We start from the raw sequence: 15,647 nt of genomic DNA, 5'->3' as shown, positions 1-15,647 counted from the left end.
GTATCACAGTCGTGCGTGAGTGTAGGCAAAATGTGTTAAAAGGTAAAGTCGTGACTTTAGTAATCTAATTGGAGATCAGTCGTTGGACCGACATTCTTTGGGGGAATTAATTGGGATAGAAAGACGGGAAGCAGATTCATAAAAAAGTAATAATGGAGAGGATGTGTAAGAGCGTGGAGGAGGGTGAGAAAATCTGTTTTAGAACCACCGAGGTGCTGGGAATGAGTCAGAGAGAACGGTTGCTAAAAGAGGCACAGGTAACTAGAACAGAGTGGGTCCGATTAATTTTTTTCAGACATTTATCAGAGCTGTTAATTAAATAGATTTGATGTTTTTCTGGTTTTTGGTTTGTTTGTTTGTTTTTCCGCTAGTATTCTAAGGACTTTGGTGACATCATCAAAGAGACTTTGAGCAAGAGCAAGCTCATCAACCCCGTGCAGAGCGCCAAGACTGTCTGTCTGAGTCTGCAGCAGGTGTGCACTTGCATGTCACTGTAATCTTTTGTATTTAGTGTAGAGGTTATCAAACTGTGCAGTGCGCCTCCCTGGCACAGTGTAGGAGGCTCACAGCGGGGGCACAGAAGGAGAGAGGTGAGATGAAAAGTGCATGCTGGTCTTCTAAAAACAACACAGTTATTAGTGTTTCAGTCAGCAGTAGGTACGTGATAGGTAGATGCTTTCAAACTCTTCAACTTGGGAGTCATAAATCAAACAATATTTAAGATTTGCTCTGACTTATCCAATTGAAGCATAACAGAGTTAGTTTTCTTCACTATAAAAATAGCCAGTTAACTGGTTTTGTATATTCGTGGGTACACTGCTGACTGGAACTGATATCACCTAATGGTTTTAATGGTTAAAAATTCCCACAGTTTGTATTACTGTTTATCATTTCATTTGTTACTTAAGCACATTACAGTAGTCTGATGATGATTTTCCCTCAGTTTTCATGTTAAAAAAATGTTTTTGTTGTTTTTTTATAAAACACCTACCTAAAGTATACAGGGCTCCATATCAGTGACATTTTTGTATGCAAGGACGAGTGAAGCACATTCTGAGTTGTTTTTCCAATTTAAATAACCAGCTGCACATATTTACTGTCTCTTAATTTGAAATTAAAACACATGTTCTTCATTTTCGTGGGTTATGTGGGAGTTCTCTTCTATAATTACAACCAGTACTTGAATTACTTAAAAGTTTGCAGCCTTAACTAACCAACACAGAATATTTGTTTGTGCATATCCAGATATATATCGTGCCTTTTATGCAACATGTCTGTGTGTGCTCAGCTGTTTGCAGAGATGCTCACGGAGCACCACAGCCGGCAGGATCTCACTGAGATTAGAGACTTGGCCAAGAGGCTTGCCATGAGCTTTGGCATTGATCTTCATCGTGTCCGCAAACCACTGGTGGCCCTGCACATGTCAGTAACACACGTTTCTCTTGACAAATGCATACAGTCCAACCTTACCATGACCTAGTTTACCTATTTATTTATTTTTTCTGTTTCTGTTTTTCTTTACTTCTATGGTAGCATTTTTAGAAGCGGCTACAGTTTCATAGAAAAACGCTACTTTATGGCAGAAATTATCTGTAATAATTAACTCAGAGCTAGTAAGAAATCATCAGATTTGAGGACTGTAAAGAGAAATTACAGTATTCGTCACACTGTGGTTGTTCATTTTGTGTTTCTCTTTATGTCAAGAGATTATGTTTGTGTTTGTCTTTCTTCTTTATCAGGGACGGCATACGTTTTGCATTTCGGGAGCCACAGGAGGGAGAGGAGCCAAATCCAAATGTGGCCTTCTTGGAGATCCTCAGCGAGTTCAGTTTTAAGTTACTGCAGCCGGACCGCGCCCAGCTGTGAGAAGCAAAAACACACAGACATGCTCAGTCGTAACACTGCACATGTATTTCTGTATGTTATACATATGGAGGAAAAAAATCTCACTTAGCAACAGTCTGAGAGAGAATACTTGTGATGTCATGAATCCACATGAATTATTATATTACAGGTAAAACAAAATAAAACAGTGTCTTCATTCTTGTTACATACTCGTTCCGTTGATCATATTATTCATTTAACTTAGATTCACAATTATTTGCTCAATTCCAGTGAAACTGAAACTGAAATGCAAACAAAGGTTTCCTCAGTCTTTGTCCCATCCCAATTCTCTGTCATCTCCTCCCAGAGCTGAGTTTCTGAAATCGGCATGTCCCAGTGCTGCCCTCTCCTGGCCGCCAGTCAAACTGTATCAGCGTTCTTTGGAAGCTCGCTCCACCTCTAAAGCCACTGAACAGGAGGGAGGTGACGAAGTCCCTTCTCATGACATGCCTGTAGTGAAACGCAGGAGGACCACAGCTCAGGGTGATGCACATGCTACACAAAACACTCTGCATGGATATACTCTACGTCATAGCAGAAATAATTATTTTTTAAAAATGCTTAGAAGTGGGAAGTCAATTTAATTAACCTTAATTTAATGGAAAATTCAGTCTTACCCTGTCTTATGGTCAGAGGGCGAGGGTGAGGAGAGGTATTCGATTGTTGGACATGATATATGCCAACGAAGTGCTCTTTAATCCTAAGAAGTGTCTCATTGTTATTTTCAGTATTAGCTACTATTTGCCAATGAGGCTATGTACAAATTGATAAACCATTAATCAACATGTGAACATTACCTCTGAAGTTACAGCGGTTTTATTAGAGACACGGCTGAGCGTTTTGCATTTTGCATAATTTAAAAAAGTTTAAATTTGTTCAGTGTTGAACGGCAGAAATTAGGTTTTCTTTTCAGAAGTAAGTAAAACGGAAAAAAAAAAATGTCGGCCGACAGCGCTGTAGACAACGGTAGACTTGTGCGTAACAAGCAAGCGAATAATGAAGAAAACAGATTTTTAGAGGGGAAACTGTTCTTGAAGTACAGAGAGAGAGAGAGAGAGAGCTGTGCACCGTGGTCGAGTGAATACATGACGATGTTTATGTGAAGTGTAGTTTGGATCTTCTTTTGCTGCTGGTTCGGTCAATATTGTTTGGAGAGACATCAAACTAACAGCTTTAGAATCGGCGCATAAAGGGCGTAAACACAAAGCGCAGACCCGCCGACAGATCAGAATCAGTGAGCTGTCGGCTTTCAGCCCCGACCGTGAGAAAGGCGACATCTCACTGATTCTGATCCGCGGGTTGCGCTGTGTGTTTAAGTCTTTGTCCTGCTGTCATTTACTGTCTTAGCTGTTTGGTGGTTGTTGAAATTTTGTGAGATTTCACCAGAGATTCTGGCATTTCGGGCAAAATAAATTTATATTAAAAATCGATTCAGGATTTTAATGAATCGATTTTACGTTATCCAAGCCAGAATCGATTTTAATCGATAAATCGATTATAAAAACCTACCCCTAGTGGACAGCTAGCTAGTTCGCCCCATGTAACTGGATATGTGGAAGAAAATGGATTGATTAATATTTGGGGCCATTCAGAGGACAAGTGACCCAAATGTCAGGACAAAGCAGCTATTTCAACCCAAATTGTGAAATCACACAATCGATGTGATGGGCGATCGTGGCTCAAGAGTTGGGAGTTCGCCTTGTAATCGGAAGGTTGCCGGTTCGAGCCCCAGCTTGGACAGTCTCGGTCGTTGTGTCCTTGGGCAAGACACTTCACCCGTTGCCTACTGGTGGTGGTCAGAGGGCCCAGTGGCGCCAGTGTCCGGCAGCCTCGCCTCTGTCAGTGCGCCCCAGGGTGGCTGTGGCTACAATGTAGCTGCCATCACTAGTGTGTGAATGGGTGGATGACTGGATATGTAAAGCGCTTTGGGGTCCGTAGGGACTAGTAAAGCGCTATATAAATACAGGCCATTTACCATCATTTATCATAATCAGTTATAATAACAAGAATATTATTCTTTTTCTTTTTAGCACATGATCCATGTGTCCATTATTTTCTTTCTGTTGTTGGTTTGGGTTGGGTGGTAACTTATGGAGTTGATCTGAATTTGAGTCCAGGAATTGCTGTAATGACTCGGTACCATTAAGAGAAACAGTGCAAAACTGTCATAGTTACAAGTCATAGTTGTTCAAAATACAGTGATGTAACATTAATAGCATTCTTCACATTTCGAAAGCCTTAAAAACATTTATTCTTTGGTATTTTTACTTCACATGTACAGTTGTGTTTGGGAATCTGCTGAATTCTGCAGGAAGCAAATTTGTTACTTTACCTTGTCAATTAAAGCGTCATCATCTTTGTGTGGTGACTTGTCTCTCCTGCAGGTTCAGCGTCCACCACCAGAGGATCCTGGTTGGACAACAGCAGCATCCAGAGCAGCCTGCACACCCCAGCCCTCACCTCCACTGTCCAGAAGCAGCCCGCCAAGCGGATTGCATCCAGGAAACCAAGACCCGTGGAGTCGGATATCAGCAGCACCTTAACTGAGCCGGAGTCAGAGGATGAGTTCTCCTCAGGGTAAGTAAAATTTTATGATCAGCATGTCTGCCTCTGATTCGAGCATTTGTAAATTACTGCCATGGGTCAGATGATTTCATGTCAGTACCTTTCTTTTCCGTGTGCTGTATTACTGGTCAAAAGGGCAATCAGCAAAAGAAGGAAGATTAAAGCTCCTGTGGAGTTTTGCTTATGATGAAACAAATTTAATTTCCCCTGTGTATTAAGGCATAATCATAGACACAGAATACAGCAGGTAGACAGTGAAGTTGGAAAATTGTCTTCTGCTGCTCTCCAGGTTACAAATGCGAAAAGTGAATCTCAACAAAAGACGGCTGGCTTCCTCCAGCAAGAACACCCCCTCTCCAAGGCAGCAAGACCTGAACTCCCACCTCAACTTGTAAGACTGATTTTTAGACTGTTTAATACTTACTATTAAATTGTGAATATGTTTCATTTTACAAAAGCTATTTTCAACCAGAAATAATCACAGAGTGGATCTGTGTGTGTTTCGTAGGCTTTCCCTGATTGAAGACAACATCTCAGAAAGAGATGAGGACGAGATTGAAGATTATCACAGTGACTCTGACACTGGATACACACTGGTAAGAACAAAAAAACCCCAAATACATCATATTTACTCTACTTTCTCTTAGGGCTGCACGATTTTGCATAAAATGAGAATCACGATTTTTTGGCTTAGAATTGAGATCACGATTCTCTCACGATTTTCTTTTCCGGTATAAATATTTATTGCGCTTATTAACTGCACGTCAACTTCGTAACAGTTGAGACTGAACATAAAAACAATAAATAAACATAAAAACAACAAATGTCTCACATTTTGTTGTTGCCGCAAAATGTTGTACTGCTTGAAATTCCGTCTCCACCGTTGCTCGACGCTGCGTGTATAGAGCAGGTAGTGCAACAATAGAAAAATAGTTGCGGGACGGCACTGTGTAGCGTTTGTCTAGGGTGTTGATCAATTTCCTAAATCCCTCGTTTTGCACAGTGTAGATGGAGCCATATCTTTGGTCAGGTGATAAGTGATAGCCTCCGTAATTTCTTTGTGCCTGCGGGAGTTCGACGTGTATAGGGAAGCGCTGTATAAGGTTCCTGTTATTGATGTTTGGGTGGTTGACCGGGACGGATTTTCTCCTGTCACTTCCTCGTCATCCCTGACGTGCTCTCCGTTGTTTTTTTCCTGCCAATTTTAGCAGCCAGCTTCTGTATCACGTGGTATAAGGCTCTGCCCTCGTCATTTGTTGAGCAGGAAGAGTGAGCGCTTGTTTTCATGCAGATTACGTCCCGGATCAAAATGCGGTACAATTGCCGTCATCATATTTTTAAATTTTTTTTAAATCGTTGTCATTTGGAAATGAGATCGCACATAAGTATGAATTGAGATCGCGATTTTCTAACGATTAATCGTGCAGCCCTACTTTCTCTCATGACTGTGTAATCTGTTTTAACAGCACCTGGTCAGCTAAGGTACAAATGAATTAATTCTTTAAAAGGAACATATACTTGTCACCACAAATTCATTTTGGTCCTTCAGTGACCACAGTTGTAGGATCTGTGCAGAGAAAAAAATATGTACAAAGCTATTTATAATGAGAGGAAAAGAAGCACATGTGTGATGTTTTGAACTTTGCTTCTAGTGCTATATTTATACCCTTTGAATACAAATATGTTACATAAACCTAAATCTAGATTAAGTACAACATACCTTGAAAACTAAAACTTGTTTGCTTGCAGCCTTCCACACGTCACACCTCACTGAGTGTCCTTGACGAGCTCTTTGACTGAGGTTAGCAGTGGATCATCTGTTCAGGACTTCTACAGTTTCAGTGTGACGAATATTAAGAGTCTTCTGTTCTTCTGAATGACGGCAAGTTCACCTGTCAGACCTGTTTTTGTCTCTTAATTTTGTTGTTGATTGGGAAGTCTGGAATTAGAAGCTGTTCTGATGTATTAATAGGAATGTTTTGAAAATAACGATGTTCAGAATAAATGTTTCACTAAAGTTGGACTTGGTTCCTCTGTCTTTCCTCAGCTCTTACGAGTTTCACATTTTTCAAAATAGCCTTCACTGTTCACATCGCAGTTTGTTTTTGTTTTTTGTTGAACACCTTAATGTATATTAAAGATGCCTGATTTTACAAAGCAATACTAAAAGTAAGGCATTACAATGTATTGTTTTAAAAATGAACAAACTCAAAATGTTATTTAGATACACTGGGGCACTACTAGTTATTCCTGTTTGTAATGTGTGATTTGTTTGCTTTATTTCTAGGTCAAAAAAAACAAGATCAAAATGAGTAGACACTATAGTAAATCAATGAATTCCGAGGGTATCCTTTGTAAAAGATTAATAAAACTAACAACATGCACAAAGTAACACATATTGCTTTGTAGTGAATTACACCATGAAGCAGAAGGAGCTTAGAAAAATAAGTGGAAGGAGTCAAGATATACGGTGGTATTTTACAGTGATCAAAAACCTTAAGAATCAGCTTTAGGTTTTCTCTATTTAATTAATCAAAACTTGAGGTTATTTATCTAGAAATTTTGACTTTCTCTGAAATGGCTTTAAAGTACTTGTCTGTCTTCCTCCCCTCACCCTCAACTGTTGTGATAAAATGCTAATTTATATAACTACTGTTGTGATTCAGCACTGTATAAAGAAAATTAATTGGGGGGGGGGGGGGGTGATTAGTAGGCGTCTCAAAATTTAGTCCTAGTTGTAAGTAACTTAAAGTTGAGCTGCTCAATAAGTCAAAGTTTTAAGACTCATCAAAATGTTGACTTGGCTATGACAGGCACTTTTAAGTCACAAACAAGCTTCCATACAATCTAATGCCAATTAAAATGTGCGACATTTTCATTATATCTCCTTATGTGAGAAAATGTCAGAAAAATATTTGCTATATAACATGTATGTTATAAAATGGGGAAATACAGCTGTAAATCATGACATTATGTTGGGTTCATTCGTTCCACGCTCACCCTGTTGACACTGGGTTGCGCATGAATCCAATCATCGCATTTCGCGCCATTCCTGACAAACGGGGCGGAAATTCGCACAGTCAGGTGACACCAGACTGCCCGCAGTTTTCGCGCCACCACCGAATCCCGCCTCTCCCCGCCGAAAGAAGCGACTCTATTGGCTGAGGGAGACGTCAGACTCGCGCCACTTCTTGTACCGAGATAGGGGAGAAGCGCTGGCTGCAAGTGAATAAGTGTCCGGTGTTAGTGAAATTTTTTTTTAAAAAGACCGAGCTTTGAGATAAACTGCGTTTCCCCCATCGCGTTTTTGGAAGTAAGTTATCTTAACTGAAGCTCAATACCTGCAATCATGGCTCGCAAGGATTACGAAGCAGAGAAAGGTAATATTTCATCTTTAACGTCATGGCAGCAACAGGTTGGCCCGTTTTAGTCAACTTTTTACCAAATGACTTCTAAAATCCCACACGAAACCTTGGTGAACGTATATCACGGGGTGTACTGGCTATGAAGTTGGGTATAATATAAAATCTGATTTATGTGTGCGAAAGCGCAACATTACCTCTTCATTTCATTACTAACTCAACTTTAAAGAAAACAATGATAGAAAATAAATGAGTGCTTGCACATGGTGTCAAGAAACCCGCGACACACGGGAGCAGTATTAAAAATAAGTTGCACAAACTTGTGTGAACATTAGCTATCCTCTTGATAACGACTTCGGTACTGTGTGTGTGTGTGCGTGCGCGCGACTGACAGAGGCTGTTGGCTCCACGGTGACCCGGATGGATCCTTAAACAAAGGAGCAGGCGCCACTGTGCAGCAGCAAGCACATGTCTCAACAGTTACACGAGCTGTTCGACTAAAGATAATCATTAATGTCGCGAAGTTTTTCATTTTTAATGTGTAACATTTAAAGTCAAAGATAAAGCACTAGGCTGAAAAGTTGATCATCGTTTCAGATAACTTTATAAAGGCCACTCAAATGCTAGCTAAGTTCATATCAAACGCGAGCGCAACCTTAACATTTAATGGTACACAATGGCAGTAAGTTAACCCCTACTTCGCTTTTTAATAACTGAATTTTATAATGTCCACATTTAGAGTTTAGTTGAGGTGTTTAAACGTCTTGAAATCGGGTTAACTAATAACCGCTAGCGAGCGAGCTAGCAAAGCACCCCGTTAGCTGCTGTCAGTTAACCTGTTAACGTGCTGTTCTGTGTTTAGCACGTTTACGCCGAGGGTCAGAATATGTATATATATTTCTAAAAGCGTAAGAAGACGCTAAATGATTGTTTACTTTGGGTAAACAAACTTTATTTCTGTTACACAAACATCTAAAAGGGCAGGGATTTACTAATAATCGACCATTATAACAACACCATCAACGTTACGTTAAGTTTAAATTTGCAGCGGTGCTTGAGTCACTCTGTGAAGTCCGAGTAAACTTCACAAACACCCGAGTCATCTTTCGCAGAATCTAACCGACCGCTTAAAGGCTGAAGTTTGTGGTGCATGAACCATCGATAGCATTAAGAAAGCTACTCGCCACCGCCAAGAGATTAAGAGCAATAAGCTCGCAGTGATGGGGCTGCCTGCGCCTTGTGTTCAGTACACCCCGGCTAACCCTAGGCTAACATTAGAAGATGGCTGGCTGTGGTTTGAAAACAACAGCCGGGACTGTTTTTAAGAGCGGAGGGATGGCGGAGGGATACCGTGAGTGACTGGGCACAAAAAGCCATGTGCTGCTTTGTTTACAATAACATCCTCGAAGAGAGAAATAAAAAAGCAGAGGTGCGGATTTGCTGCTACCGCGTCAAAGTAAGTGGAGTATTTTATTTATCACGACCAAGAGTAGTTTCGTTCCTCGAAGCGCTGAATTAAATATTGTTAACAGTTGTGGCTCTTTCGAGAAGTGGGGGGATATTTTCAACAACAAAAAAAATGGACACTGAACTGAGCGCGCCTGTTGTTGTATTTACATTATTGCCCAGAAGCTATCTGCTGCGTGTCGCCAGTTATTTCGCTCTAAAACTATTATGTGGAAACGTCAGAGCGGAATTGGCTTCATGTAACACATCAGTGGCAGTTTGTGCTTTACTGTAAGGCAGTAGTGACTCATCGAGATTACAGGATGCCATGTTACTCAACAAAGGGGGTCGTCGCAGGACAACAAATTAGCTCACACTGTGTAGGCCCATTGCCGGTGGTGTTAATCAACAATTTAAACAGATTTTAAGCTCAGAAATAAGATTTATTGTTTAAAGGGAACTAAAGTAAACAGCCTTTTCTTTGTGTGTGTGTGTGTGTGTGGCTAACAAACAATCTCCACCTAGTGTTTGCTGCATGTGGCCTGTCTGGGTTTTTTTGTTTTTTTTTTGTTTTCTCATCTCCCTCCTGTTAAATTGTACTGAAGGTATTTTTTGGTTGTTTTGCAGAAAAATGCAAAAGGTTCCTGCAGGAATTTTACACAGAGGATGACAACGGGAAGAAGCTGTTCAAGTATGGAGCCCAACTTGTGAGTATACTACAGAAATAATGAGTATAGATTTAGTTTTCAGAGTTGGTTCATTGCAGATTTTTGATATTATTGCACTTAAAAGAAAAAGTACAAATCTGGTGTGCTAATGAGCGCTGATGCTTCACTGGTCAGTGAATAAAACATTTTAGCTACACTGTTCTTTGACACCATTTGTTGTCTTTACAAGCAGAAATGTATGATTTGACAAAATCATAAATGTAAATGTTTATTTGAACTAGTTATTTTTGTTATAAGAAGAATAGTTTTGGGTGGATTGCATTAAAATGTAAACGTGAAAGCAAAACTAAATGGCTCTTAATCAAGCTTCCATGTGAAAGATGGAAAAGGCTCTTACCTATTTACAAAATGTGTAATTCCCTTTTTGCTTCTAAATGTAGATGAAGGTGTGTTTGGCGTTAGTAGTAGCTGCAAAGATGGTTGTGTAATTGTTGGGTGATCATCTAATTAATTGCCTGCGTACAGGTGGCGCTGGCCCACAGGGAGCAGGTGGCTCTCTTTGTGGATCTGGATGATGTGGCTGAAGAAGACCCCGAGCTGGTCGAGAGCATCTGTGAGAATGCTAAACGTTACACAGCGCTGTTTGCTGATGCTGTCCACGAACTGCTGCCAGAGTACAAGGAAAGAGATGTATGTTGATCAGTTTAAGAAGTGCCAAAAATGAATTGCTATTGTGATTTTTGCCCAGGATTAATGCGTCTATTTTTTTATTTTATATTTTATTAAATACATAGATTATTGCCAAAGATTCTCTGGATGTGTACATTGAGCACAGGCTGATGATGGAACAAAGGGGTCGTGACCCTGCAGATACAAGAGACCCTCGTAATCAATACCCGCCTGAACTCATGAGGAGATTGTAAGTTGAATCGGATTCAGAGCTGAGCTTTTACTGCATGTCTTTGTCCTTTGATTATCCAACTGTGAACTTCTTCCCACAGCGAGCTTTACTTTAAAGCTCCAAGCACCTCTAAACCCAAAGTGGTGCGTGATATTCGAGCCGACAGCATCGGTCACCTGGTTGCAGTTCGGGGTATTGTGACCCGAGCGACTGAGGTCAAACCGATGATGGCCGTGGCTACATACACATGTGACCAGTGTGGCGCTGAGACCTACCAACCAGTAAGACGGTTTTTAATCATCTATACATTTATATGCTTTCACAGGAACAAAGTTTTTCATCGTATCCTCTCGTTTTCCTTCAGATCCAGTCTCCTTCCTTCATGCCGCTTGTTATGTGTCCCAGCCAAGAGTGTGTCACCAACAAATCTGGAGGGCGACTGTACTTGCAGACGAGAGGCTCCAAATTCATCAAGTTCCAGGAACTACGTATTCAGGAACACGTAAGGAACTCCCAAACTTGTTATGTTTGTATTCGGTTGTTTTGGTTTACATTAGCTCACAAGTTTTGTCTGGAATTACACAGAGTGACCAAGTACCTGTTGGAAACATCCCAAGGAGCATGACGGTGTACGTGCGTGGCGAAAACACACGTCTTGCCCAGCCAGGAGACCACGTAGCCATCACAGGAATCTTCCTCCCTCTGCTGCGCACAGGCTTCAGTCAGGCTGTTCAGGTATAATCTGCTTGTCAAAGTACACACGGGCTACTGCAATAATCTCCTCTCCAGAAAGACACTGAAATGTATTGTGGTTTTGCTCTTTTCAGGGTCTCCTGTCAGAAACCTATCTGGAGTGTCACAGCATTACACTCATGAACAAGACTGAGGATGATGAACTCGGTAACGAGGAGCTGACCGATGAGGAGTTGCGAAGCATCACAGGTCTGTTTGTTGGACATCACTACAATAGGAACACATAAACTGAGACCTTGGTCTTTAGTGTCTGGGGTGAATATTTTTCTTTATAGATGAAGGATTTTATGAGAAGCTAGCTGGCTCCATAGCGCCAGAGATCTATGGACATGAAGATGTGAAGAAGGCTTTGCTGCTCTTGCTGGTTGGAGGAGTGGAACAGGCTCCCAAAGGCATGAAGATCAGAGGTGAGGACAAACGCAAACAAGATTATAACAGCAGAATCCTTTTCTTCTGTTTCATCATATTGGAACATAGCTTTCTAATACTAATTTTAATGTATAATTTTAATATAATTTATGCTCCTTTATCACGCTGGCACAAGACCAAACTTTTTTATTCCATAGGTACATTTCTTTGAAGTTGTTTTTCCTCAGTAAATGTTGTAATCACTGCAGTGCTCTTACTCCGTTGTCTCTTCTTCCTCAAGGCAACATTAATATCTGCCTGATGGGAGATCCAGGAGTCGCCAAGTCCCAGCTGCTGTCCTACATCGATCGTCTGGCTCCTCGAAGTGAGTCCTGTTTGTTGTCCCCTATCTGGTATAATGCTTTATCTAGTATGCCGTTTACTGTCCATTAGGTCCTACACTGTGACGTCTTAACTTCTGGTAGTTTGACTAGAGCACTGGCTTTTTGTGTTTTAATGCAAAGTTTTGAATGCCAACAGCCTGTCATATCTAAATTGGAAGTTTTATTCTGAGTGAAGCTTGAAGTATTAGCCGTTTGATCAACAGCTAATTGTAGCTTGTTCCCTGTCTGCTGTTCAGGCCAGTACACAACAGGTCGTGGTTCATCTGGGGTCGGTCTGACTGCGGCAGTGATGCGTGACCCCCTAACCGGTGAGATGACTCTAGAAGGAGGAGCCTTAGTTCTGGCTGACCTGGGCATCTGCTGCATTGATGAGTTTGATAAGATGGCGGATGCAGATCGAACCGCCATCCATGAAGTCATGGAACAACAGACCATCTCCATTGCTAAGGTATCCTTAATTACTGCCAGTACTCTTTATTAGGGGAACTATCTGGAAAAATTCAATGCCTGTTTAACATCCACACAAGTTTTTTTTTTTTAATCTCCCTTCCAGGCTGGCATCATGACCTCCCTCAACGCCCGTTGCTCTATTCTAGCAGCAGCTAACCCCGCCTATGGCCGCTACAATCCCCGGAAGAGCATCGAGCAGAACATTCAGCTGCCAGCTGCTCTGCTCTCCCGTTTCGACTTGCTGTGGCTCATCCAGGACAAACCGGATGCTGATGCTGACCTGCGTCTGGCCCAGCACATCACCTACGTGCACCAGCACTCCCGCCAACCGCCCACACACTTCACCCCTATTGACATGAAACTGATGAGGTGAGAATTTGCATGTTTAAAAATGAACACATGAAGGTTGTTGTAGCTCAGAATATGCTTCAAATAGGTCTGCGTAATAGGCAATATTAACTAATGATAAATCTCATTTCCATCAGGCGTTATATATCTCTGTGCAAGAAGCGGCAGCCTGTGGTGCCCGAATCACTGGCCGATTACATCACTGCTGCTTACGTGGAAATGAGAAAAGAGGCTCGGGTCAGCAAAGACACCACCTTCACCTCCGCTCGTACCCTCCTCTCCATCCTGCGCCTCTCCACTGCACTGGTAAGAATTCCACATCCACTTGAGTAGTAGTGGGTGGCTGGAAACATTTAGAGGCCAATCTCACTGAACTCCTGCAGGAGGGTTATAATTTTGTCAGACATTTGTTTTAAGAAGTGAAACAGGGTTACATTTGTTCTTGTTTTTCATCAAACTCCAGTGGAACTTACATTTGCAGAAAAGTGTCGTATGGGGTTCGGTTGCATTACTTCTGTGGAGCTTTTAATGGAATTAAATTGTCTTGATCGATCGTCCAGTGTGGGATAAAGTGCTTACAGTGCAGGTAGTGATGATAATCTGGCCTACTGCATTGTGAGCACTTCTTTCCCACGCTGGACAAAAATCTCTGACTGCCAAAACCAGTCCCAGTAGCAAAAACGCTACACCCACTCACAACATGAATATTATTAAAAAAGCTTGAATTAAGTCTGTCTTGTATCATCTCTGCCTCTGGTTGTCAAAAGTGCTGTTTGTGCAGGTAGCAGTCATCCACCTACTGCAAAACCAGCACTTCAGGTTAACAGGTAGGCAATGTGCTGCACACAGATGTCCACAAGGGGGCAAAACACAGCCACAAGCAGTATTGGTGCCACAGCTGCACATCAGCTTATTTGTGTGTTTTCAGATGACTCATTTGGTATTTTCCTCTTCATGACCACGACGGAGCTGCTTTAATGTCTTTGCTGATCCTGGCCAGCTTTGCAGGGTGGGCAGTCAGCCTGTGTGCATAAGGACCAGCTGTGCAAACCCATGCAAAACTGACCATGGCCAGGACTGTCATCAGTGTGTTCTACAAAAAACCCAAATTGATCATAACAGTATTCAGATGGCATCTTTTGTGTGGTGTTTTGATTTCATGCTATAGAGAGACTAGCTGGTGTTGAGAGGCGGAGACTTGGGCAATTGCCGGGCATCCCAGAGGGCATTGCACTTGTCTCGGTCTGACAGTGCCGGCACAGCGCAGCCTAAGTTGAGATGGATATTGTAGGATTATTTTTAACTCTTATTCGTGCATTCACTCAAACTACAGTCTCAGTCTTATCTTCACCTTTAACTCCCTACTTCAGGCTCGACTTCGCATGATGGACACCGTAGAGAAGGAAGATGTAAACGAGGCCATGAGGCTGATGGAGATGTCCAAGTATTCATTACAGGCTGACAAATCCAGCACCACAAGGTTAGAGCTAAAAACCAGGCCTGTTTTTTAAATATGGCTTTCAGTGAGCTCAGACTAACATGACCGGATGTCATCTGATTCAGAGCTGTTTTATGAGTTTCTTGCATGTCCTGAAGGAAGCTGTAAAACTTGCTTGATTTTTATGGAGCTCTGTTCACACGACAGCATGTTCAAAACGGGCAGGAAATGTAGTTTGTGCATTTGTACGTGTACATGTAGTATGTTTACATGCCTTACTTTGTGCCATTTTTGAGTAGGTTTATTCAAAATTCCTTGAGGCTTTAAAGTTAACTTTTTTTAAATGTCTGCTTTCTCATCTGCAGGACGCAGCGACCGGCTGACGTCATCTTCTCTCTGGTGCGCGAGCTCGCCGCAGAGGGCCGTGGAGCCGGTGGGTTGGTTCGCATGGCTGAAGCAGAGCAACGTTGCGTCTCTCGTGGCTTCACGCCCGCCCAGTTCCAGGAGGCCTTGGAGGAGTACGAAGAGCTGAACGTGTGGCAGGTCAACCAGGCCCGCACGCGCATCACTTTCGTCTGAACAACTCGGGACACGCCTTCATGCACATTTTGTTTCAGTCACCTGAGGGAGGGTGGGGGACTCTTTGTTGTGGGTTTTCTACAGACTTGTAATGAGGTTAAGCATTTTGTAAGTCCAGCAGATGGAATATTCTTTTTAAATATGACTATTATTGCAAGAATTCCAGCTAATGGAAACCCAGAACTCCAGAAGAATTCTGTTAACAGTACCTTGCTTGTAAATATGTATGTCAGAAGTTAGTATTGTGAAGTATTTCCTGTGGTTTAGCTGCAAGCATCCGTTTAACATTGAGCATTTCTGTACATTTTATACTTGATGATGCAAATCAGACAAATTTATATTGAGCCTTGTATTGTGAGAGTTAAAATAAAATGATGGTTCAATACTCTGCCTGGTGCCGAGTCTTGTGTGCACATAATGTGGGATGAAGAAATGTGTATGAACACCTGGTTTCACAGTGGGGACGCCTCGCTAATCCTTTGAGTAACGCCTGCCCACAAA

General features: G+C 41.8%; 2 protein-coding genes across 9 annotated transcripts in view; both read left to right on the top strand.

The window, feature by feature from the left end:
- Positions 1-7,829, top strand: part of stag3 (STAG3 cohesin complex component) — a 24,818-nt gene extending 16,989 nt beyond the window's left edge. For all 8 annotated transcript variants that reach the window (XM_085176828.1, XM_085176812.1, XM_085176821.1 and 5 more), the window contains 8 exons: positions 372-473; positions 1,289-1,422; positions 1,740-1,862; positions 2,192-2,367; positions 4,269-4,461; positions 4,739-4,840; positions 4,958-5,045; positions 6,199-7,829. In XM_085176828.1, the coding sequence (XP_085032954.1) occupies positions 372-473; positions 1,289-1,422; positions 1,740-1,862; positions 2,192-2,367; positions 4,269-4,461; positions 4,739-4,840; positions 4,958-5,045; positions 6,199-6,249 (969 nt within the window). In that variant the 3' untranslated portion in view covers positions 6,250-7,829. The remainder of the gene's footprint in view (positions 1-371; positions 474-1,288; positions 1,423-1,739; positions 1,863-2,191; positions 2,368-4,268; positions 4,462-4,738; positions 4,841-4,957; positions 5,046-6,198) is intronic.
- On the top strand, positions 7,689-15,534 carry mcm7 (minichromosome maintenance complex component 7). Its single transcript, XM_085176866.1, has 15 exons — positions 7,689-7,829; positions 9,885-9,964; positions 10,451-10,615; positions 10,720-10,844; positions 10,927-11,107; positions 11,191-11,328; positions 11,412-11,561; positions 11,654-11,768; positions 11,855-11,986; positions 12,229-12,312; positions 12,568-12,779; positions 12,885-13,150; positions 13,267-13,435; positions 14,500-14,609; positions 14,933-15,534. Exons 1-15 carry the CDS (start codon positions 7,799-7,801, stop codon positions 15,144-15,146), a joined length of 2,172 nt encoding a protein of 723 aa, XP_085032992.1. The 5' UTR covers positions 7,689-7,798; the 3' UTR covers positions 15,147-15,534.
- Positions 15,535-15,647: the final 113 nt, after the last annotated feature.

This window comes from Neolamprologus multifasciatus, chromosome 2 (assembly GCF_963576455.1).
Source record: "Neolamprologus multifasciatus chromosome 2, fNeoMul1.2, whole genome shotgun sequence".
NCBI classification, from domain to species: Eukaryota; Metazoa; Chordata; class Actinopteri; order Cichliformes; family Cichlidae; genus Neolamprologus; species Neolamprologus multifasciatus.
Note: the sequence above shows the minus strand (reverse complement) of the source record. Positions and strands in the feature narration are given on the sequence as shown.

Excerpts from the sequence above, each read along its gene's own strand:
- mcm7 (XM_085176866.1), top strand. The coding sequence starts at position 7,799 with ATGGCTCGCAAGGATTACGAAGCAGAGAAAG. Across the intron at positions 11,562-11,653 it reads GCTTCAGTCAGGCTGTTCAG|GGTCTCCTGTCAGAAACCTA; the intron begins GTATAATCTGCT and ends TGCTCTTTTCAG. Across the intron at positions 11,987-12,228 it reads CAAAGGCATGAAGATCAGAG|GCAACATTAATATCTGCCTG; the intron begins GTGAGGACAAAC and ends TTCTTCCTCAAG.